Source organism: Perognathus longimembris, chromosome 3 (assembly GCF_023159225.1).
Source record: "Perognathus longimembris pacificus isolate PPM17 chromosome 3, ASM2315922v1, whole genome shotgun sequence".
Taxonomy (NCBI): domain Eukaryota; kingdom Metazoa; phylum Chordata; class Mammalia; order Rodentia; family Heteromyidae; genus Perognathus; species Perognathus longimembris.
The window spans coordinates 26,626,941-26,653,480 of record NC_063163.1 but is presented as its reverse complement, the minus strand read 5'-3'; the positions used below and the strand labels follow the sequence as shown (position 1 = coordinate 26,653,480).

General features: G+C 34.6%; 1 protein-coding gene across 2 annotated transcripts in view; it reads right to left on the bottom strand.

The window, feature by feature from the left end:
- Positions 1–1,218: 1,218 nt before the first annotated feature.
- Positions 1,219–26,540, bottom strand: part of Klhl1 (kelch like family member 1) — a 226,787-nt gene continuing 201,465 nt past the window's right edge. For both annotated transcript variants that reach the window (XM_048341261.1, XM_048341262.1), the window contains 3 exons: positions 18,491–18,703; positions 6,027–6,198; positions 1,219–1,691 (listed from right to left, as the gene is read on the bottom strand). In XM_048341261.1, the coding sequence (XP_048197218.1) occupies positions 1,632–1,691; positions 6,027–6,198; positions 18,491–18,703 (445 nt within the window). In that variant the 3' untranslated portion in view covers positions 1,219–1,631. The remainder of the gene's footprint in view (positions 1,692–6,026; positions 6,199–18,490; positions 18,704–26,540) is intronic.

The window sequence follows — 26,540 nt, the reverse complement described above, 5'->3', positions numbered from 1 at the left end:
GAATTTTAAGAGATGGAACCTGGTTGATAAAAGCAGATTATTCAGTGTTATTTTTGTTCTAGTTCTTTCCTCTCCTTTTGTTTCCTCTCTGCCATAAAAAATACGCACTCTCCTCTCTTCCAGAATAATGACGTTCTGCCTCATGTTCACCATAATTGAAAATGCATTTAGTATAAGGATAATATAACATTTAGAAGGAAAAGAATGTAAATTTTGATGAATATTTCTCTAATTTTAAAAGTCAGGCAGTAAAATTTCTTTTGTGGGCTGGGAATGTGGCTTAGTGATAGAGTGCTTGCCTAGCATGCATAAAGCCCTAGGTTTGATTCCTCAGCACCATGTAAACAGAAAAAGCCGAAAGTGGTGCTGTGGATCAAGTGGTAGAGTGCTAGCCTTGAGCAAAAGAAACCCAAAAAAACAAAAAACAGTGACAGTGCTCAGGCCCTGATTTCAAGCCCCAGGACCGGCAAAAAACAATTCTCTTGTCTTTGTACTATATTTTTAATTTTTAATTTATATTTAAAATTTCATTAATTAAAAATACACTGATAAAAAGCAAACATTCTATTATTTATTAGTTGTACTTAAAATTTACATGAGGATATATTTAAAGACATGTTACTTCCAGCTTATACTTTAAACAACTACAAACATTTGGTTTAAAATAACGAACATATCAGTAAAACAAGTTTGGAAGGGATCATGGGAATCTCAAACCTGCCACCCTTATAATAGCTCTTCAAATTAATCAACATTTAAGGAGTCCAATTTAGAGCATCCTAGATTTTCTTTCGATATTCTAAGATATTTTAATAACAAAATTCTAAAGGACTTCTACATGCAGAGAGTATATATAACATTCAGAATAACTAGCTTCCATGCTCACACTGAAATCAATGTAAGGCAAAGCCCACAATTGAACTGGTTCTTTGGCTCAGTGTGTTCATAATGCAAAGCAGTGTGTGAAGACTTATGCAAAGAATCCTTTGTGTTCTCTTGTTCCAATTGAAAATAGGTTTATGATTAAGTTCTACCATCATCTGATAAAATGTGCAGTTTTGATTAGCAGGACAGTTTGTTTCTGAATGCAAGATACTAGCATGAGTCTGTTTCTCTACATGTTCTCATTGATGAGGAAAATGAGAAAGAAGCAGGTGGTTTCAATAAAGCATTGTTCTGTTTCTTGGTATTACCATCATCTGATAAGCCAACCAGATTCTCCGAGATGAAATATCTTAGCTTCTACTTTTGGCAGTCAGATGGATATTGCCTAAGTCCATAAGGTATTCATGAGTGGTCCTTATGTCCATGTGATAGGCAGTGGCCACTTTAATCTAATACTCAAGAGACGCAAGCCTTTGGTAACTTTAGTTATATAATGTAATACAGAACAAATTACCAATAACCATTCCTGAACTAACATGTGGTCATATGTTTGTGTTCCATTGTTTCTTTTTTTTCCTTTCCTATAATTCTGTTTGATACATTAGTGCATTTGACATCAGCAGGTAAGTCCACAGAAATCATTGCTCATGAAGAGTTTTAATCTCAGAAACATCTTATTTCTCTCCAAATGGTATAAAAATAACTATTGTGACAAATAAACACCCTCCAAATACAATGAAAAGAAGTCAAGGTTGTTTGATGACTACCACGCAGGCACCTGCTCTCCCAATATTCAAGGAAGCCATCTGTTGAAGAGAAAAAGACAACTTGGTACAAACATTTATTGCAATAAAAATATAAAAATACAATATTTAGTGTTTTTACATAGAACATATTAAATGTTTATATTACATAATTTCCTTCAGAATAATTACTATGAAAAAGGAAAATGAAAATCCAATTTTGAAAAAGTAATGGTTTGTATATTAAAAACTTTAAAACCTACAACCATTGAAGGGATTTATAATGATGATAGTAAATATCATAACTGATAATAACGACAAAGTTTTAGTAAAGAGAACTTACTATAGAAAAGTTTTCAAAAATACTTTGATTCTAAAATTTGCATAGATTTTTTGATATTTCAAAATGACAAATTAAAATTTGTCTTAAAATAATAACTATTATACTTACTGAAATCAAATTAATTATTGTATTAATTGTATTGTATTGTATTGTATTAATTATTGTATTGTATTGTATTATTATCAAATTAATGTATTACTCATTCATTTGAGACATAGAAATACAAGGAACTAGCCTCTATATTTTTTCAGAAATAAAGTATTAAAATGAATATATGTTGTAATGCAGTTTTTAAACTTATGGAAATCATTGAAATGAGAACTGATACTTTAAAAATGCTACATATAAAATGATATGCATATATTAAAATATATTTTTACAGAATTCCTAAAGAAGGATGATTTTTAGTGGAAAGTTAAAATTCTAATAACTGAGATTTTCATATGAAACTTTATGACACTTTTTCTAAGAATATCAGGGTAGACTAGAAATTACATGACATAATTTTGGACTAAAAAGAAATGAAAGAAAATGTTAAGAAAGAAAATAGCTTAGAACAAACTATCATCAGGATCACACACATCATGTCATAAACTAGAAAAGACATTGACTCTTTCTCAATATGGATATCACATTCATATATTCATAATATACTTGTGTGTGTGTGTGTGTGTGTGTGTGTGTGTGTGTGTGTGTCAATCTTGAGACAAACTCAGGGCCTGGACACTGTCCTTAGATTGAACTCAGGGCATAGATGTTGACCCTAGGCTTTTTTTCCTCAAGAATAGTGCTCTAACACTTAAGTCACATCCCCACCATCTTTTTTTTTTGGTGGTGGGGAGAATATGAGTCTCAAGGAGATTTCAGGCTGCCTTCCAACAGTGTTCCTCAGATCTGAGCCTCCCTAGTTTCTAGTTTTATAGGTATCAGCCACCAGTGTCTCTCATAATTATATATTTTATTATGAATATACCTATGACCCTAATAAAGATGATAAATGAATTTGTCACTCATCTCTTTCACTTAATAAACAAATTCTAGAAGTTGATTCCGTGTAATATTGCTTATTTAAAATAATTATATATTGCTTATGATAGCAATAGGTCAACAATATATTGATCATTTATTTCACTCATGTTGAGAATAATATCTCTGTAACTGAATGTGTACATTATGTTGTGGGAAAATAAGACTTTAAGTTTTTAAAAGTATACTATGTCTACAAATAAACCATGCTCTACTTGTTGCTCAAAATGCAAACAGAGAACATTTTTCCTATGGCCCAAGAGCTTTTCCAGGGACATGCATATTGGATATTGTCATCTTGTTTGCTTATGTACTGTACTAAATATTCATCAATGGGGGCCAGTTACTTAGCATATACCCAGTAATTTTCATCTACTAAAGTCCCAAGTGTTGTCAAGTGAAAGTAATTATGAAGCAAATGGGTTCAGTAGGTTTTTGTGTGGAACTGCTGCTGGTCCCTTGAGACTATTAAGAATAAAATGCAATGAAGATATGAAAGACAAAAAAAGCCTTAAAGTAATTTAAGTGTCTTAAAATGAATGTTTATTGTGCTAAAGTTGTTATAAAGAATTACAATTCTACTTTGCAGTTTATAGGATACTGTATGATCCAAAAGCATGCAATAAAATACAAACATGGGAATAATGTTCTATAGGAGATTTTTACCTATTAATGCTGCATATATTATTTTTATTTCAATTTTAGAGGTATAATAAGCATAATGGGCTTTTATTATAAATATGTAATGAAGGGATTATAATACACCATTTGTATGATCATAAACTTCCTTCATTTAATGTTTTTTGTACAAGTGTACATCTAAAATATCTAACATTGAATTGTGACTTCTTAAAAAGCAAACTAGCAATCAAGAATCCATGATAGCCTATAGAAACAGTAAGGGACATAGAAAGGTAAACATATATATCCTATAAAATTTTAGTGCAACAGTATGGAAGGTAGGTATTTATTGCACTTTTATATTTGATTTCCTTTGGATTAAAAATTCTCTCTTCTCTGAAATAAAATTTAGAAAGGCATAGAATTTAGCTCTGCTAGTATTGCTCTTTTTTTCTTGTGGTTTTCCTTTTCTTTTGAATGAATTCAAGAGTTCTGTTAAGTGAAACATAATATAAGTAGCATAGCCAAGTGGTTAAGAATTTTACTTTATGTTAGAAGTTAAATTGTCTAACACATAATATATGAATATGTATGCATATATAGTCAGAATTATCTTTAAAATTATTTTAATCAATTTATATGCTTTTCAGACTTTTGTCTAAGATCTAAGTTAAAAGATAAATTTGATTAATAAAATCAAGTAATCCCACCTTCTTAGTCATATATTTATCCAGTAATCTGTTCCAATCTGTAAGTTACACTCAGTGATAAAAAAAACCTATTTATCTGAAAAGTAGCTTGTGTTTTTCTGACTAAAGAGAAATAGTAGAAATTCTTGCAGATTTGAAAAATTTTTAAAAAAAAAGAAATTGGGGCTGGGGATATAGCCAAGTGGCAAGAGTGCCTGCCTCGGATACACGAGGCCCTAGGTTCGATTCCCCAGCACCACATATACAGAAAACGGCCAGAAGCGGCGCTGTGGCTCAAGTGGCAGAGTGCTAGCCTTGAGCGGGAAGAAGCCAGGGACAGTGCTCAGGCCCTGAGTCCAAGGCCCAGGACTGGCCAAAAAAAAAGAAATTGAATGAAAAGATGGAAGTCAGAGAAATTATGTAATTCCAACTCAATAAAAAGTTTGTGATGGGGGTGGGGATATGGCCTAGTGGCAAGAGTGCCTGCCTCATATACATGAGGCCCTGGGTTCAATTCCCCAGCACCACATATACAGAAAATGGCCAGAAGTGGAGCTGTGGCTCAAGTGGCAGAGTGCTAGCCTTGAGCGGGAAGAAGCCAGGGACAGTGCTTAGGCCCTGAGTCCAAGGCCCAGGACTGGTCAAAAAAAAAAAAAAAAAAAAAAAGTTTGTGATAAAGATCCAGGTAGCTACAAAGCATTTTAAGGTAGTTTTATACAAAGTGCACTGGCCTGTTTTCTGATTCTTTACTTTCTTATACAAAACCTGCTACCTACTGGTAGGATCATCAAAGTCTCTAACAGCAGTGTATAGTCAAGAAAAAAAATCTCATATATTGTAAGCCAACACAACTCTACCCTCCTTCTGGGTAAAATAATTGTCAATGCAGCAATTGATTTAGGGGAGGCTATTTAGAATTCCTGACTGTTACTGTTTTTTGTTTTTTTTTTTAAGAATCACTATGAAATTATTTAATATTCTGTTTATGGTTTCAAAAGTTACCATTTGAGGGCTGGGGATATGGCCTAGTGGCAAGAGAGCTTGCCTTGTATGCATGAGGCCCTGGGTTCGATTCCCCAGCACCACATATACAGAAAACAGCCAGAAGTGGCGCTGTGGCTCAAGTGGCAGAGTGCTAGCCTTGAGCAAAAAAGAAGCCAGGGACAGTGCTCAGGCCCTGAGTCCAAGGCCCAGGACTGGCCAAAAAAAAAAAAGTTACCATTTGAAGATTATAACAGTTCCTGCAAAAGGAACATTTCTTGTTAATAGGTAAAAGTTAATCAAATAAAAATAGCCAAACAAATATAAAACTTTGCATATTATAGTCTCCTATATCATCGTTCTTCTTATTCCTGAAAGTAGATATCTGAACATTTATGTTTCATATAAATTATCACCCTTCATTATTTTTTACTTTTCATTTCAATTGATGCAAATTCCATTCATCATCTTATTTATGACCTATATTAATAAAGTAGAAATTGCATTGAAGCATAAATATTTCTTAAAATATCAATGTATTAAATTATTACGGTCAAAAGAAAAAAATACATAAAATGATTTAATGATTGTTTGTCAAACTTAATGTAGCATAAGACAAAATCAACCACTGGTTTTCTTGCAATTAGACTAGATAAAATATTGTAATTATTCCTTTTGCACCTATACAAGTAACTAAAAATACTGTGCTTTAAAAATCTATTCTAATGAAAATCTTACCTGTGTCCACTCATTCGTTTGTGGGTCATAGGATTCCATAGTGTTGAGGTATGTCTGCCCATCATAGCCACCAACTGCATATAGTCTATCACCAAGGAGACAGACCCCTACAGCATCTCTAGGCATACTTAATGGAGCCACCATGGTCCATGTGTCTGTTTTGGGATCATACCTAAAATAGAATATAACATACCCTAATCACATTCTCATTTTAATTCATAAATAGTACTCTTTAAAAAATCAACCCATGTAAAATGTAAATCTGTTTTATATTTTCTGATGATTTGTTCCCTGAAGAAACTCATACATTTGTTCAGATCTTCTATAACTGCTTTCTGTGAAATGTTTTTTTTAATTCATGATATTTAAAAATTATCACTAGAATCTTAGATGGAAGTAAATTTATGTAAGACATAAATGTTATAATTTCTCTAAAGGAAGAAGAATTTGAATAGTACATATTTTTCACAACATGGAGGTTTTTAAATTAGAAAATCCCGGGTGCTTTTTGAATTAAACAAAAGTAATGTCTAAAAATGATAATCATTGAATAATCAATAAAATTTAAATCAGCTTGTAATAGCCACAATAAAAACATACCTAGGAATTAACTTAACTGAAGATATGAAGTACCTCTATTGTGGTAACTTTAAAAATCTGAAAAAAGTAATTGAACCAGATTTAAGGAAATGCAAAATCCTCCCATGCTCCAGGACAGGAAGAATTAACATCATAAAAGTGGCAGTACTTCCTAGAGCAATTTACAAATTCAATTCAGTACCCATTAAATCTCAACAACTTTCTTCTAAGAAATAGAGAAGGTAATCCTAAAATTCAAATGGAATAATAAGAAACCAAGAATAGCAAAATTAATAAATAAATCAATCCTTATCAGGAAGACAGTGCTGGAGAGAATACCTCAAAGCAAGCAAGCAAGGGGATAGATGGATCACCAAGAAATGTACTCATTTCTTGATTTATCTAACTGTAACCCTTCCCTATATCATTTCTACAATAACAATAAAAAGTAAAATAAATCAGAATCATTTAATAATCATTAAAACTTAAATCAGTTTAATCCAATTGTGATAGTTTAGACTAAACTTTCTATGGAAAATAAAAGCAAATCTGTACAAAAATACTGTTTGAAAGTAAACTGTGGCTAGCTTGGAAGAATCCAGTATATAGTGTGACAGAGGTGAAGAAAATATGAGATAGTGTGTTATTCCAAAAGATATGGTCACTGGGTGCTCATTGACAACTGCAACCCAAAGTGTATAGTATGCTGAAATCTAGTGGACAGAATTTCAAGGCCAGCCTAGCCCTGAAATTTATTCCAAACTAACCACTACAAAAGCAGTGCTGGAAGTATGGCTCAAGCGGTAGAGATGCACCCTAGCAGCCAAAAGGCTTTAAGTTCAAACCCCAGTAGAGAAAAGAAGACAGAAATTAATCAATTCACAAATTTTCTCATATCTTAGGTAGTTATTTTGTATTTACTCAATGATATTGTTGAAACAAGCTCATATGCTTGGAAGAAATTTAATAACGCTTGGGATTCACTATGGAGATTTGGGTAAATCAGAGAGTAAAAGTTATTTAACAACAACAAATTATTTCACTTTTGGAAACATCTAATTGTACATACATGTAGATACATATTTCTATATAGATAAGTAGATATAGCTAGATAGATGTGTGTATATATACATATATACACAAATTTATAGATATTGAAGGATAAAATTTTAAAAATTAAAGCATTAATGATTAAACTACTTCTTAGCCTTGGAAACTGTAAAGTTATGTTCAAAATGAAGTACATGAATTTGATTTATTTGTTCTTTAACTTATGAGAAGATCTGAAGATATACAATCATTTTCCATACTGCTTTCTGTCACTGTCATCTTTGTGGTTTGTTGACAGGATTTAATTATAAGTACCTATTTTGTCTCTTGTTACCAGCTTATTAGAAGTAAAATAAATAAATAAAACATGAGTGTCAAATTGCCTGCCTTTCCTACATTTCACTGTGGCCTCCTGAGTCAGAGTGTGGACACTGTATCAGAGATTCTATTAAGTATTGAGCCCTCAGGCAAGAAAAGCAGCAATATATAGAGACTAAAATTGGCTGTGAAATGAAAACTTGCTGAAAGCATGTGAAAGCCACGGAACAAAACAGTTTCTCTTTCAACACCTCCACTAGAGTTCTTGAAGAGCCATTCATTTTCTTTGAAATTTTATTGTCATTTCTACACTTTAAAGATAAAATGTGACCTTAAATTCATTTTAGATATAAAAGCACTACTCTGAAAACATTTGGAATTAAGAATGGCTATTTACCCAAATATTATAAGCTATATCCAGATAGATGGCAAAAATTGAACAATACAGGATTGATTCATAGACAGCGTAGACAGCTATGTTTGCCTGAAAATAATAAATTAAAAGAATTCAAAGCACAAGGGAAGAAAAATGCAAATTGATGCTGCTAAATGGATAAAGCCACCCTGAGTGTGTCTATGTGTGTCTGCTTGCATGAGTGTGCATGCATTGGTGCTAGTACTTCCACTCTGGGTTGAGCTCTGTCCCTCAGGCTCTTTTTCTCAAGGTTAAGCAACCCTCTTCCATTTGAGCCAAAGCACCACTTCTGGCTCTTTCTCAATAATTTATTGAAATCTCAAGGACTTTCCTGGTCAGGCTGGTTTCAAACAGCAAACCTAAAATCTCAGCCTCCTGAGTAGGTAGGATTAGAGGCATGAAGACACCAGCACTTGACCTGAGAAATGCGTGTTTTGAAATGTGGCAGATATTATCAGTTGAAAATAGATGGTGTCTTTGTAGATGCTGAGTACACACAGGAGTAATGAGAGGTTTGGTTAGTCTGCCTCCTCTCCAGCGTATGTATCATATGCAGTTTCCATTCCTGTGGGGAAGTGGTGGTTTGATACTGCAATTTACTGACACCAATCATTTTTTTTCCCCAATAGTTATTCTCGATGGGGATCCATCTGTTTAAAACTTCAGAGATCAAGCCCAGGACCAGCAAAACAAAATAAAGCAAAACAATAAAAAACAAAAGCAAATAAAAACAAAAGGTCTTACTCAGATTTTCCACCTACTTGTTAGGTCCTCTCCCTGACAGCTCCATGTAGATGCCCCCACCTCATTAAGTCTCCACCCAGTTACCTGGGTAACCTGCAGAACTGGAGGCAGTTACCTCCCCTTTCCCTGAGGTCACATCCTAATCCACCTGGCCACACCCCTTGCCCCTGCCCTAGATATAAGGCAGGGCTGGGTGGGGGTCTCTCTCTCTCTCTCTCCCTTCCCTCCAGCCATGGATCATCTTGGCCACAGGCCAGCAGTTAGGTAATAAACTTTCTTTCCTGCCTGAATACTGCGTGGCATTCTCCTTTACCTGCTACCTACTTTAAAAACGTAACATATATGGTGCCGAAACCCAGGATAGGGCTTAAGAGTCAGGACAGGCGGAATTCCCATCTATTTTTCTTCTTTTTCTGGGAGTATTCCCAGTCCTGACGGCCCTTTTTCCGTGAACCAAACTGCTGTGAGTCGCCATGCGGCACTTTTCACTAATACCATTGCTGGCCTCCACATCCACCTCCACACCACTTGTCTACCCTGGTGAGTGAAACTGCTGCTGCTCCGGTTCTCTGCCACTCTGTCCGCCGCTTCTGCCGCTACTGCCGCTTCTGCCTGGTAAGCTATTCCGCTCACCAGGCGCCTCTCCCCCGTACTTTTTGGGTATTGCATCACAGTCACACCCGAGCTGGGAAACTGCTAGCACGCCTCTTGACAGTGCAATGAGGCCTGCTCGAAATACTTGCTCAGATACAGTTTTTGCCACTGCAATGGTAAATGGTTAGAAGTCACTTATATTCAGGCTCTCTCTCTATCTCTCTTTCTCTTCCTTTTTCTCCCTCTCTCATCTGCCTGCTTACTTGCTTACTTTATATAAACTCCAAGTCGTACCATCCTGATAATGTGCCTTGCTCACAAAGCTGCCTCTTTTCACAGACCTCTGAAACTGAGGCTTGACCACCAATGTGCTTGGTCAGCAAAGATATCTAAAAGTTCTTTTCTCTAGCATTGACCACGTGGTGGATATTGGGTTTAACAGGCATCAGCTCAGATGCCATTATGCTATGTCACGTGTTCTCTATTAGTGTGCTTGTGTCCTGCCACCCCCCTCAACATGGCATCCCACTGGAGTTTATCAAAATATGATTTCTCCATTTTATAATCTGAAAATTGTTGTTTGATAGCAAAATTGTTTTTCTAACCGACCACGTGGTTCTAAAATATTGGACAAAAAATGTCATTTACTATTGGAATTCCGAAAGCATCTACTGCTGAAATTCATTTTTGCATGCTGTAAAACCTATGTGCACAGTGTGTATGTGTGTTCCATGTGTGTATGTATGTGTAAACATCATTTGTTAGTATGTCCATCTAGCTATATATCTGTGCTAAAAACTCATCACATCTACTGAGTTTTGTCATTGCAGAAGTGGCAAGTATTTGGTCAGTTCTTGACAAGGTACAGGTAAGCTCTAGTCCCCTTGGTCTCCTTGTTGTTTTAATTGGAAATAAAAAAGGGCTTTTGTGGCAAAGACGCCTTGGATTGCAGTTCAAAGCCAGCCCGAGCAGAAAATCTCTCTCAAACTCCATCTCCCAACTAACCAGTGAAGAACCAGGCTGGAAGCATGGCTGAAGAGACTTATCTCTTACCAGCCAAATGCTGGAAGTGGAGCTGTGGCTCAAGTGGTAGAGTACTAGCCTCGAGGAGAAGTGCTCAGGGACAGTGCCCAGGCCCTGAGTTCAAACCCTGTGAATGCCAATGGGGGCAAGCCATCCCAGCAACAAGCACCTAGACCCCTGGGACTCAGCCAGTTCAGGGAGCAAGGATCATGGAGAGGAGTAAGAGGAGAATTATGTCACATCCTAAATGGAGTCACTTTGTCTCGCCCTTTCAAAATTAATCAGAGCCGGGGGATCAAGAGATAGTAGCTTGTCCATCTAGTGTCCATGTCTGAGTATAAGAACTGTCCAAGTCATCCAATTTTTAATTTTGTGCCCTAAACCCTTCCTTTTGCCTTAATATTTTTTTTTTGCCCAGCCCCTGCCTCATGAGACTTCTTCCACGCTTCATTCAAGGACTGGCATCTACCACCAAGGGACCCTGCTGCTCCCCTTCTCCAGGAGGGGCCACATTTCTGCCTTTTGCCCCTAATGCCGATGCCCCTTGCCAGCAGGAAGCAGCCAGAGAGAGTCTTCGCCCTTTTTCATAACTATTAAAAGGCTGGAATGTTAGGTCCTCTCCTTGAGGGCTCCATGTAGATGCCCCCACCTCATTAAGTCTCCACCCAGTTACCTGGGTAACCTGCAGACCTGGAGGCAGTTACCTCCCCTTTCCCTGAGGTCACATCCTAATCCACCTGGCCACACCCCTTGCCCCTGCCCTAGATATAAGGCAGGGCTGGGTGGGGCTCTCTTCTCTCTCCCTTCTCTCCGGCCATGGATCATCTTGGCCACAGGCCAGCAGTTCGGTAATAAACTTTCTTTCCTGCCTGAATACTGCATGGAGTTCTCCTTTACCGGCTACCTACTTTAAAAACCTAACACTACTCATTTATGTTCTTTTATTCTTAAAAAGTCAACAAATCTTTACTGAATGCCTCATACATACTAAGCTCAAACAAAAAAAATGTGGGGAGGGGCTGAAGGCATGGTTCAGTTGGTAGAGCACTAGCTAATGAGAAAAAGTGGTACTGAGTTCAAGATCTGGTCTCAGCCTTTTATGAATTGGTTGTGTGTGCTTGTTTTTTATATATTTTTTTAATATTTTATTGTCAAAGTGAAGAGGGGTTGCAGTTTCATCCGTAATACAATGACTACATTTCTTATCCAACTTGTTACCTCCTCCTTCATTTCCCCCCATCTTCCCCTCCCTTCTTCCTCTCCCCCCATGAGTAGTACAGTTGGTTTACACCATAAGTTTTGTAAGTATTTCTGTTGCATTGGTTTGGCATTTTATCCTTTCTCTCAGTTTTAATGTTCCCTTTCCCTTTCCTAATTCCAATACACACATATACAATATCCAGGGTATTAAAATCAGTTACAGTATTATCAGGGGTAAAACCACGTGAAGGGAATATGGAAAAAGAACAACAAAACAAAACACACACACAAAAAAAAGGGCACAGTTTCACATGGCATGTTGAAAGTAACTACAACAGTGATATACCACTTATTATAACTTGAAGTTCATCTTGCTTATGATCATATGTGTTCATACTGGCAAGCTCAAGAGCAATCCTAGCCATGAAATGGAAACTGCAATGGAAACTTGGATCTCCCATCAAGAAAAGCCCAGGTCCAGGTGGATTCACAGTAGAATTCTATAAAGCCGTCAAAACAGACCTCACACCAACACTCCTCAAACTCTCCAACAAAATTCAAAGTGAAAGATCACTACCAAAAACATTCTATGATGGTAGTATAACCCTTATTCCAAAACCAGACAGGGACTCATCAAGAAAAGAGAACTTTAGATCCATTTCTTTGATGAACATTGATGCAAAGCTTCTCAACAAAATTCTGGCCCATATAGACTTCACCAAAAAAATCATACACTATGATCAAACTGGATTCATTGCAGGGATGCAATTCTGTTTCAATATACACAAATCAATCAAAGTAATTCACTACATCAATAGGAACTAGGTCAAAAATCATATGATCATCTCTTTGTATGCAGAAAAAGTGTTTGATAAAATCCAGCACCCATTTATGATAAAAGCTTTGGAAAAACTAGGATTCCAGGGAACATTCTTGAATATAATACAGGCTGTCTATGACAAACCCACAGTGAGCATCATACTTAATGGTGAAAAGGTTTTTTTTAATGTTCTTTTAAAAATAGTTCCAGAGTTTATTTACATATTGGAAACATTGCTAATTTTATGCTAAATATGATTAGATATGAGTAAATATTACTTTAAATGTAAAGATTCTACATGCAGAAATGTATTAGCATCAATGTATATATGTTATTAAAAGTATATTACTTAGGCTTTGGAATAGCTTAATAACACAAAAAAATCTAAATAAGTAGCCAATGCATTATTTAGAAGTACATTGCTTATTTTTGAGCACTTTGCTTATATTTGAGCACTTTGAAAGTTACAGTTTAAATATTTATGGGTTTTGTTGTTGTTGTTGTCTTGTTTTGTTGTTGGTTTTAAGGCTTGAACTCAGGGACTGGGCTGTATCTCTCAACCTCTTTGTGCTCCAGGCCAGTGTTCTACCACTTCTGCTACAGCATAGCTTCCGATTTGTGAATAGTTAGTTAGAGATCAGTGTCTCACCATAGAATGTTTCTGCCTGGGCTGGTTTTGAAACACCGCCCTCATATCTCAGCCTCCTAAGTAGGTAGGATTACAGGCATGAGCTACAGGTTTCTGGCTTAGATATTTAGTTCTAACTTAATTCCAGATACTAACTTAATTAACAGATATTAATTGTATGAATAAGGAATTTGATAAATATTTACATAATATACTTTAGCATTTTATACCAGTACTATTATGTGTATATATTCATATATATTCATGTATGAAAGTGAATTTGAAAGTTCGATGTTAGTGTTAATATCCTAAGAATTACACAGACCATGACAGGGTTTCTATTTTCATGTATATCTGCTTTTCCTGCAAACTATTCTTCTTCCTCAAAACTTAAGGATAAATTTCTATATGGCACAATTCTGGACAAAATTTTCGAGGACAGCAAGCTGCTCTTCCACTTTTTGTCTCTACTTCTTCACCTCAAAAAAAAATGTTCTTTGATCATATGTCATTGAGAGAACATGCAGCACACATAGAGATTAGAGCCCCCAAGTACTAAAATTCTTGTGGAATCCCCATTATGTTTATATGTGTCTATCATCAATTTATACACAATTTGTTTGTAAAATTTGGGATGTACACTAATAGCAAAATGTCATAAAAAAGCTTGTATTCAGGGGGCTGGGGATATAGCCTAGTGGCAAGAGCGCTTGCCTCGTATACATGAAGCCCTGGGTTCGATTCCCCAGCACCACATATACAGAAAATGGCCAGAAGTGGTGCTGTGACTCAAGTGGCAGAGTGCTAGCCTTGAGCAAAAAGAAGCCAGGGACAGTGCTCAGGCCCTGAGTCCAAGGCCCAGGACTGGCAAAAAAAAAAAAAAAAAAAAAACCAACAACAACAACAACAAAAAAACCTTAAAAAAAAAAGCTTGTATTCCCCTATTATGCTCATGCACCTGATTCCAATAATAAGATATTAAGAAATATGCCCACGGCCTAATGTAAATGTAACCTCTAGGTACATCACTTTGACAATAAATAAGAAAAAAATAAAAAGAAAAAAAGAAAAAACACAAAAGGAAAGAGAAATTTTTTAATAGGAAGAAAAAGTTTAGTTGAAATGTTAAACTCTGAAGTCTTCTATATATCACAAATCAAGTGATTATTTTTACAGAACATGTAGACTTACACATTTTCAAAAGCATAAGTTTATATATCACTGTTCTGCTTAAGGCCTAACATAAATGACCATTAAGTAAATGTTTTTCTCTGTTTTGATATGAAATGTGAATTTGAAGAAATGAAGGAATGAAAAATTACTATTCTATTTTAATGTTTATAATAATCAAAATTTAATTTTCCATGAATAGTCTATCTCCTTAAGTCTGCCAGAAAATCATAACTTTAATTAACTACTTTTGGTAAAAAGCTCTAAACAGAAATAAACTATTGGTCTATTGCTTGAAACCTTTTTGCTTTTTATGGCTTTTTCTAATATAACCAGCATAGACTTTGATATAGTTTGGACAATACTTTCTTTTTATTTATGCATCAATACATTCAACACTTATTTTGTGTAAGATATAAAGCTGTATTTTTATTAATATTTGGATACTTGCTTGTTATGTACCTGCTACATCAAATTTGTTTATTGAATAAATGCCTAAAATAGTCAAGTATCTATGACACTCAGCTAATGATGATGAAAATAATCATTCAAATCGAAATTTTGAATATACAAATCAAAATCTACTGAATGTATCCTTTCCAAGACTCATTTGTTCTCCATTAAAATATTTCCCCACTTCTTATTTTATCATCTTTATTTATCATTTTGCAATCTATTCATTTATCTCATGACAACCTAAATATACTGTGTGTTGGAGAAAATTTTAGCTCAGTTTTCCTTTGTAGCTTACTGATCAAAAAAATGATGACTTATTTCTACTCTGTGACAGGAATCATGCCACGGGCAGGAATGATGAAGTAGAGTTGTGATATTGGCCACTGCCACTAATGGAAAACAAGTCTAGTTGGGGAAAAAATACACATACATTTTTAACATTACATTACTATTATTATTTGGCACAGATCAGACAAACCAAATCTGCTTCAAGAAAAGATATTTCTGGTAAGTGTAAATACAGAAATTGAGATGGCATATTCCAGTTTGGTTAGTTATTATTATCCTGTCCTTCTCTCACAATCCTTGAGATGCAGATATTGAGGTAAAAAATGGTTCTGATTAGGTTGGTGTAGTGGCTTGCACTTATTATCTCAGCTACTAAGGATTCTGGGACTGGAAAATTGAGAATGATGTCATAACCAAGACACATTCAGAAAGCAAACAAACCAAAGAGTGAAAACATTTGGGATGCTTGCCTGGCAATAAAGAGTGAGACCCTGGATTCAATCCAACATTGTGTCACCAACAGCCTCCTCCACCTCCCCATCATCACACACACACACACACACACACACGGATTATTCCATCCTAATCAGCAATGATACTGATAGTTCTGCACACATTTTCTGATTCATCGCTCGGATTTCAGCTTCGTGTGTAATATTTCACCAGTTATTATTTTTGTGTTTTTTTGGTAATATGTTCCATTGTAAGCTCTATACAACACAGTAGAAAATAAAACAAAACTCACTGCAAAAATCAACTAATGAGTGAATATTCTTTTTCTAATGGGTATTATTCTGTGGCATATAATCGCTTGGAACTTATTGTAAATTTTGGACCAGAAGTTTTGTCAGACCACATGTTCATGGCCGACTACGACTTAGTCACAAACTAGTTTTATTTTGCTCTCATCTGGACTCTGTTCTCCCTGAGCCCTGATTTTCTAACCTACTCTATGTTGAGGTGCCAGTGTTCTTTAATGTATTTGATATCTTAAAATTTGATGCAACTTCCTATGAATAAAACAGTCCTTCACACTGTCCATGCTATTTTATATGAGCTTTATACCCAAAGTTCTATACTTAAAACATGATTCACATCATATGTGACAAGTAGTTTTATGAGTCACATTATTTTTCCGGGTTTGTTGATGACTTACAAGTAAAATAAGCAATATACAAGAATACTATATTACATGCAAAAATGTTATTAATCAGACAGGTAGTATGAATTCAGATAGGAATCATAATAGTGTGTGCTTCTGCTTTACTGAGACTGTTCATATCCACTGCATTCCTTCAACTTAAAGTAGCTATGCTTATTTAAATTCTGCATCATGAATGTATTCCTAGACTGAATTATTTATGCCACCCGTGTTCCCGTGCAGTTCAGTACATTACACAATAAATTTGGATGAAATATCATTTCATTAGTTTCATTTAAATAAGCTATTCAAGGTAAAATTGTTACCACATTATATGTCAATGCTGTATTTTGCCTGGGCATTTAGTAAAAGAAAATGACAAGGAGAAGTCAGATTATTCAGGGTTTTTTTTTTAATTTATGATTCCATGCTTATTTGTATAAATGCATAAATCCATTGATTTGAACCCTATCTCTTTGCTCTGAGAACTCAGATTCCTAGTTTGAGATTAGCAAATATCTAATTGAAAAACTGATGACTGTCATGCCCATCTATATGTTTCTGTAGTGTAAAACCTACAGTCTGATTCACATGCTAGAAAAACTGTTATACATGAGTTTTACATATTGTTCAAGAAGTGACATGGATTTAAGTAGAGTGTGTTTACCAGAAGGTACCTTTTGCCAGTGATCTCAGTAAAACAAACATGCATTTTATGGAACAAACATAATGCTATACAAGGCAAAAAAAAATCCTTCTCTCATTAACTGTACCACTTAGAAGCATGAGTAGAAAGGATATTGTCTGCTAACATCCAAGAACCACTGAGGTCTTGTATTTCTCCCAGTTGAAGGTGAGATACACTGCTTCTGTTCTCATGGATGTTTCTGTAATCATCCAGCTGGTTCATTTTTGAAGTATGAACCAAAGTGATTGTCTAATATGTAGGGAGAATCTTTAAGATAAAGTTGATCAATATTTTATAGTCTGGCCTTTTCCTTTCAGCATGAAGAACTGCTGTACTCACTGTCAGTCATAGGAGCAAATGATAGCACATAGGCACAGAACATGAGTAAGAAAAGAGCATGATGGTATTGCACCACTAAGATATTAAAACTATAGATTTGTTTGGTGATAAACATGTGCTCTGAATATTGTATCGTCATTTATAAATAAATCAATGTGTATTCTTACACAATAGAGTGCATTACAAGTCTTCTTAAGAAATTTAAAGTGCTATGAAACAATGTCAATTATTTCTAAATGGTGTACAGTCCTTAAAAGAATGTAGCTATAACCAAGAAAATAAGTATCTACATTGTATGATTATGCCTGAACCCAAAGGAGCTTCTTACTCTCATCAATCTGTACCTGGTCTTTTCTAAGAATGAGTTTATATATAAAGGGTATTTGTCCACATTTCAGGAGTACTATATATGTGTAGTACACATCTAGAATCTCAAGTACTTGAAAGGAAGAGGCAGAAGGTTAAGATTTTGAGGGAAAACCAAAAAGTTAGTGAAACTCAATCTCAAAAATAAATTTAAAAGTATATTTGGCTCAAGAAGTACAACTCTTCCATGAAGTATGAATTCCTGGATTTAACATTTAATCTCTACTAGCTAAAGTACACACACACACACACACACACACACACGTATGTGTATATATATATATATGTCTGTTTCATTAAAACAGGTATGTTACAAAACAAAGAAGTTTATAATTAAATTTGAGTATTTGAACTATTTTACTAGAAGTAAAACAGGATAAATAGAATGAATGAAACAGAAAATTTTAATATGAAGAGGCACACTTGTCTAGTAAATAACACACAATTTTGTTTTACCAAACTTTTAAAATTTATTGAAGGAAAATATTGTCTATTTAAATAGCACATCAAAATAATTGCAATTGTAGGAGTTAGTTGACTTTATTTTTCTCAAATCATTTAGTATCAATAGTTTATAATCACTATTTTAGGCTCCACCTTAACTGCACTATCATTAATACTTAAGCGGTACCATTGGGCTCTTACCTTTCTACATAATCTAGGAGCCTGGAGCAGTGATTTGAAGCAGGAGCATCGTGACCACCTACAGCATAAAGAAATCCATCACACGTGGCCACTCCAACACCCCCTCTCCTCTTGCACATGGGTGCACACATGTTCCACTTGTTTGTATGAGGATCATAGTACTCCATTGAACTTAAGCAAGAACTTCCATCACGACCCCCAACCGAATACAACCTAAAACCATAAATGGAAAAACATGATTAAAGCTCACAAACATAATGACAATATGTTGACAAGCTCTTGAAAAGTAAATTTTACAGTGTGTGCTACAAATATATTACTCCACCTAAAGATTTTTTAAAGACATCCTATAAATGAAAGCATAAGTCTGGGATTCTTGTTACACTGGATGTTAAACATTAGGAAAAAATAAATAAGTCTATTTCCTAACAATAATTATTCTAGAAACTTAGTTTTATTTATTTATTTTCCTGTTTTTCTATCTTTTAAAATTTAGCATACAGTAATTATGTAAGATATTTTATTTTAGCATTTCCATAATTTATAAAATGCATAGCAATGTAACTCACTCATTCTATTATGTTCTCTTAGTAGGCTTATAAAATGTAACAGTTCTCATTGTTCAATTTGCATACATGCAAATTAATTACTTGTACCACAATCATCTTCATTTGCCTTTGTTAGTCTTCCTAGATCTCACTGGTTTGGTCTCCCCCCAACAGAGCCTGTTTCACTTCCCTATCTTTTGTTCTTAAAGGTATGCATCAATGTAAATATTTTAGTGCAGATAGTGGGTATTAGTATATTAATATTAACAAATATAAAAGAACTGCTATTAAAATATGCATTAATGTAAAAGAAAATGACCATAAACAGAGGAGAAAAAATTGTCAAGCTCTGCAAGAATCTGCTAGATCAAAGATTGAGGCTGAAGTGGCCTTTGAGTGAAATGAGGTGTGATTCAAGGTGAATGGCAGGAAATGTATACATTTAAACTAGATGAAACAGGAGGCAATAGAGTATATAACTGACTTTCATTATTTTAGCAAGATCAGATGATGTGGAAGTTTTCTTTTTCTATGGTTACTAGCCTTAGGATATTAAAAGGCTTGGCTGTATATTTTTTAGTTTCAAATTAAATGCATAAGGGGAAAGTAAAATATGTAAAAACATTTAAGACTGATATACAAACTCAAGCACCAATTCCCTTGAATAATAGTATATGTGATTAAACAATTTCAAATTCTGGTTACATTATTTTCAAAAGTTGTCTGTGATTCTCATGAAGTATGACATGATCAAATGCTTCTGATTGCACAAGTGCTTCCTTCCTGAATCCCATGTCTCTTTGCTTGATTACTCACTAGTTTGTCTGCTGGCTCTCAATCTTGTAATTTGTTGAAATTACCCAAATAACCTTTTAAAACACAAATATTGGACGATTTATTTTGCAAAATCACCCATAATTAAACTACTTAGTCATTTCTATTTTTTTTATCATCCTAAACACTTCACACAACTAAACTCATTTATTACCATGTGGTTTGAATTGAAAATCTAACACAAGAGAATTATGCTGCAATCTTGAAATATTGTCAAATGAAGTTTAATATATTGGTAGAGAAACTTCATGATTATCTTCATGTGAGGGACCGAGCAAGGAAATACTAGTTTATACATAAGAATGGTATCACATCATTGCATTTTTTTTATAATGAGCAGTATGTAGCAGTGTTGATATTTACTTTAAGCCCTAGCCCAATGTGGCTTATTTACTTATATGGATGATATCCTTCAAACTAAGAAGCAAGAAAAATTGAAAACAGCCCAAGGGTACAAAACATGACATATAAGGCTCTTTTTCCCATTTGGCTAAAAGTCTGCATCATTTAATTGTTACTTCAAGGCCTCTGTCAATGTACATGAACTCCTTTGAAATAAGACAATCAAAAACTCAGAGAATGCTTCTTCATTTTATTTGACTAGCTCTTGGCTGTTTTCTTTTAAGAATGTGTATTTACTACCATGACAAAAATTCTGACTCTGTCTGATACACCAGGTGACCCTCTATCACCCAGCAACAGGAGGCAAAACAAATGAGACGAATTAGGTTAAAGGTATGTAAATAGATAATGTACTGGAAATAATTGCCTTCACTTTCAGTGCTTAAGTAATTATAAATAGCAACCTCAATAAATGTATTTGTAAATACCAAAAAAGTGAGCATTAACACTTAAGTTTTTCTATTTTTTTCACATAGGCTGTACAGAAATTGTATTATTCAGGTATCTGTACTAAATAACTGCTGATAGTTGTCCATAAAAGTACTTTCTATTAGTAATAGTTATCATTTATTCTTTTTTTTCAAATTGCTAAAGGAAACAGAAAAACATATACCAACATGTGTCTAAAATGTAAGGACATATAAATTGCAATAGCAATTGTTACAAAAAACTGTCCCCATTTGAAGTTCCTTGATTATGCAGGGGTGCTGGATGTTATAGTTTCTAATGCTAAGGGCTTCCAATAAAGGAAATAAGAGAATATAGGCTAAGTTGAAAATGTAAATGCTTTGTAATCTAAAAAAATATATAAATAAATAAATAAATAATAGAAATAAAATGTAAGGACAATAAGTCTATACATCATGTCAAAGATTTCATTGGACCTGGGTTGCAGAGATGGTTCAATGTATAAAATACATTAAAACAACACATGCACTATGATTATATAATAAAGGCTAAAAATCACATAATAATCTCAGTAACAAAAAAATTATTTTTGCAAAAGGTTTTCACAAAAATTCTCAAACTAGGTATCAAAATAAGCTAATTATTAAATATTTACTAAGACGTTATATATAAAGGAAATGGAAAGTAATTCTACTTCTTATACAGAAGTAATGAACGAGTTAAAAACTATTCAATATTATATGTATCAGAATATTTAAAAAATAATGTGAATTCTATAATCCTAGCGACTCAGGAGTCTGGGATCTGAGAATCACAGTTGAGAGCAGTTTGGGGAGGAAAAGTCTGGAACAATTCTCTCAAAGGAACAACAACCCAATTAATAAATGTTTTAAAGACTTAAAGAGAGACTTCTCTCAAGAAGGATTATGACTCTCAGTAGACACAGGAGAGAATTGTTAAACAGTTTTGTCCATAAAAAAATGTAAACCAAAACAACATTGAGATTACACCTCAGCCCAGCTAGAATGGCCATTAACAAGAAAACTAGCAATAACAGCTGCTGATAGGGAGGTGGCCAAAAGAAAACACTACTAACATTGTTGATGGGAATGTTGTTCAACCACTCTGGAAAGCAGTACGGAGGTTGCTCAAAAGCCTAAACATAGAGCTTCCCTATGACCCAGCAATTCCTCTCATGGGCATTTATCCAATTGATGGAAAACTAGACCACACTAAAGCCATTAGAGCAACCATGTTCACTGTAACATTGTTTACCATAGCCAAGAAGAAGAATTAATCCAGATGTATCTCAGTAGATGAATGTATCAAGAAAATGTGGTGTAGATATACAAAATATGATTCCATGACCCCATCAGAATGAATGATATTGGTTGTCACATTCATAAAGAAATGGAAAGACTTTAAAAAAATTATATTATGTGAAGTAAGCCAGACATAAAGAAACAAATTTTGCATGATTTCCATCATTTTTAGTCATTAGAACATGCCTATAAATCTACAGGGAGACACCAAAAAATGATTAAATTGGATATAATAAATTATACAGGATTCTATAAACATTCACACCGTGAGACCAATGAAGGATATTCTCAGAAGAGGATAAAAAAATGCCTAACAACTATGTGTATATGACCATATAAAATTATGCTTATTTAAATGAATTCCAAGAAATGGAAACAAGAAAGTTATTTTTTATGTCTTTCCCCCAGTTTGTGTTTTATTTCTATTCTTTATGACTCTATCTAAATTTATTTGGGGGGAAGATGACAAATGGAAGCATGGAAATGGTGCAACAAGGGGTGAACTAATGCCATAATGATTGAATATGAACTATACAACTTGTTGAGGAGGAAGGTCAGGAGGGAAATAATTGAGGAAAACTAGTGAATAAGTGACACTGTTCAAAAAGAAATCTATTGTATTCTTGATCTATGTAACTTTAACACCTCTGTACATCATCTTTACAACTAAAAATGGTTTTAAAAAGTAATGTTATATTTAATTATTTTGCTTACTTAATATAGCTTTATTTTTTTCTTCTTTATTGTCAAAGTGAAGTACAGAGGGGTTACAGTTTCTTTCATATGTAAGGCAAGTACATTTCTCATCCAACTTGTTACCTCCTCTCTTATTTTTCCTCTGCCTCTCCCCTCCCCATTTCCTTCACCCCTTCATGAGTTGTACAGTTGGTTTACACCAAATGGTTTTGTAAGTATTGCTTTTGCAAAGATTTGTCTTTTATCCTTTGTCTCTCGAAATTGGTATTCCCTTTCCCTTCCCTAATTCCGATACACGTATATACCATATCCCATGTACTAAGATCAGATACGATGATAGCATGGGGAAGGGAATATGAGAGAGAAAAAAAAAGGGTATGGTTTCACATGGCATGTTGAAAATAATTACAACAATTATATACTACTTGTTTCCATAACTTGCAATTTATTTTGCTTAGCATCATAAGGAAATAGCTATTGGGCTATTGTGATCTTCTCCTATGACTATCCTAGACATGTACTAATCATTCCCTATGACAGAAACCATAGAGTTCATGTTTCTTTGGGTTTGGCTCACTTAACTTTGTATAATTTTTCCAAGTCCTTCCATTTCCTTATGAATGGGGCAGTGTCATTCTTTCTTATATAGGCATAGAGTTCCATTGTTTGTATGTACCACATTTTCTTGATCCACTCATCTACTGAGGAGCATCTGGGTTGGTTCCATATTTTAGCAATGACAAATTTTGCTGTGATGAAGATAGTTGTGCTGGTGGCTTTGGTGTGGTCTTGCTTGTAATCTTTTGAGTAGATGCCCAAAAGTGGGGCTGCTGGATCATAGGGGAGCTCTATGTGTAGTCTTCTGAGGAACCTCCACACTGCTTTCCAGAGTGGTTGAACAAGTTTACATTCCCACCAACAAGGTAGTAGGGTTCCCTTTTGGCCACCTCCCCTCCAGCATCTGTTATTAGTAGTTTTCCAAAAAAAAAAAAAAAGATAAACAACTACAAAAGCAATACTTGAAAAACTGTTTGTTGTAATTGAGCTGAACAGCTCATGAGGGGGAAAGGGAAAGGGGAAGGGGGAAGGGGGGAATGAGGGACAAGGTAACAAACAGTACAAGAAATGTATCCAATGCCTAACGTATGAAACTGTAACCTCTCTGTATATCTGTTTGATAATAAAAATTAAAAGAAAAAATCAGATACCCTGAAAACACTACAAGAAGGAATAGGGGAAACACTTGGGCTCTTTGGCAAAGGATGAAACTTCCTTAATAAAGGCCCAGAAATGCAACAAATCAAAGAAAGGTTTGGCAAATGGGACCAAATCAAACTGCAGAGCTTCTGCAGGGCAAACAACATAGCTTAAAATAACTTTAATACTGAGCCTATGTGAATGTTTTAGTTAATATTTTGGCATATATTTAAATTGAAATAAAATGTCCCTACATTTACAAATTATATTATCCTACTAACTACTATAGTAAAAATTTATAGATTGTGAATCCTCCTCTATAGTAACAATATTTATACATCAAGAAATTTATGCAATATCTCAGCAAAAATGAGCTAACATTGATAGTCAACTAATGATTGATACATGCCAGTTGTTATCTTAAAAATTATGTACTAATGCTTTACTACATTATCAGTGTTTTCTTTCATTCAATATATGATTTATTCTTTTCATGTTGTTCATAATATGACACATTCTACAAAATAAAAATATAAATTATAAAACTTGAATAACCTAATATAGAGTATCACTTATCACTCAAGGAAATTAATTGAATAGAAATAAAGACACACTGGAATTACATCTAACTGTAAAAATAAAATTAGGATAGAGGAATGTGACCAAAGAGATAACAGTGTCTTTACAGGCTGCTTCAAACATCCGTTGACCTAAAAAATAAATCATGTTAAATATGTAAACCAAAAATATGTAAAAACTATATTTTCTATCAATCACTTGTTAGAAACTACTTGTTAGCAATAACATTTTACCAGAAGTTAAAAATACATAAGAATACTCCTTTATTATTAAACCAACTCAAGAATAGAAAACACATACAATTACAACATTTTCTATCATGTGCACACAGAATTGCTTAACATCTACAAAGGCTGTTTTCTTCCCTCCTAATCTGTCCACTCAGAGTTTGAGTTAACTGGATGATTTCTTACTAAGATGACAAATCAGATGTTGAGAATCTGAAAGTGGTGGAAATTCTGGTGCTAGAAGTCAACACATGGACAACATAGGAAGCAACAGCTGACAGTTGTACAGCAAGAAAGTGAATGTGACATTTCAAATTAGAGTTGAAAGATGAGTCAAAAAATTGTGAAACCAAGAAACAATAGAAAAAGTAAGATACACAGGGAAAATATTATGTGGAAAGACAAGAGTCACAAAAGGTCACAATAGGTGATGAATAAAAGCTGGCAGCTGTGTCATTCCCATGGACGAGCTGTCAGTGAAGAACAGGATGAGGTTAGATAGAGAGTTAAAGAGCTTAATGCTAAGTGACAGAGTTATATTTCCATCCTTTATGTTTTTAAATTTTATTGTAAAGGTGATGTACAGAGGGGTTACAGTTACATAAATCAGGTAGTGAGTACATTTCCCTTTGAATGGTGTGACCCATGCCCCCTCTTCCATGTTCTGTCCCAGTTTGTCCACCCTGTTCTCTAACCCCACCCACCCCAAAGTTGTATGGTTTATTTCCAACACACTGTCTAGTGAATATCGCTGCTGAATTGGGTCACACTTTTTCCCACCATTTAGATTTCCTTCGGAGTCAATGAGGAAAGAAGATAAGAAAATCTTCAGGAACCATCAGGACCAGAGTACAGTTTGTTTGGAAAAGAGATCACTATATATCTTACAAACTAGAATTCTCATGAAATCAAGAAATACAGTTGCCTTAAATGAACTTCCACATAACTGTGTTTTGAGTATGTCAGGATTCTCTGTACTCTGCTGTAAAGAATACAACAGCTCTGGTAACGATTCTTGTAATTTTAAGTGATGGACATAGAAGTGTCTTACGGGCTTTGCTCTGTTGAGTCTCCCACTTTAAATCATATCTTTTCTAGAGTATCTTCATTACATGACACTTGACTGTGGCAAGGTGATTTTTATATTTTTCTTCTATGCTAACAAGATAATCCACCACAATGCAAGGATGCTGAAAGAAGACTCACTCTTCCCTGTCCCTGAACATTGCCTTTGTTCCTTACAATACTCTAATCAGCAGGCATTTCCTCTTCTCATTGCTTCACTGTGTTCCCCAAGGCACAAAAATGAGCACTGCATAGGGATTTCACCTCAATCGGAAGAATATAGATTTTTAAATATGCTACAAGAAAAGCTACTCAAACTTTATCTCAAAGGAAACACTAATTTCATTTAACTTTATTAAAAAAAATACATATCTCTATCTTCCAATGCTAGGTGGATTAAAATAACAGTGAAATGATAGTGTGAATCAAATATGCCAAGCTTCTTATTTCAAAAATGAAAATGGATGTCGAAACTCCATGAATTGTCCACCTGCTCTCTCTCCTGATGTGCCAAGGTGGAGTCCTGGGTACCACAAACAGTGAAAGTAGAAAGAGGAAAGGAAGCTGATGGGGATTGGGTTTGGGGTGGGGAAGTAGGAGAGCTCACCTTCCCCCTCTAAAACTCTGTTTTTCATGTTGCGCTATTTCTCCCAGACATTTGTCAGAGCTAAGACAAAATATCTAACTATTGAGATGGGAGAAAATATTGTTTCCCTTCTAGAATCTATTATTTACATACAGGAGTAAATGAGTTAGGCACATTGGTTCACTA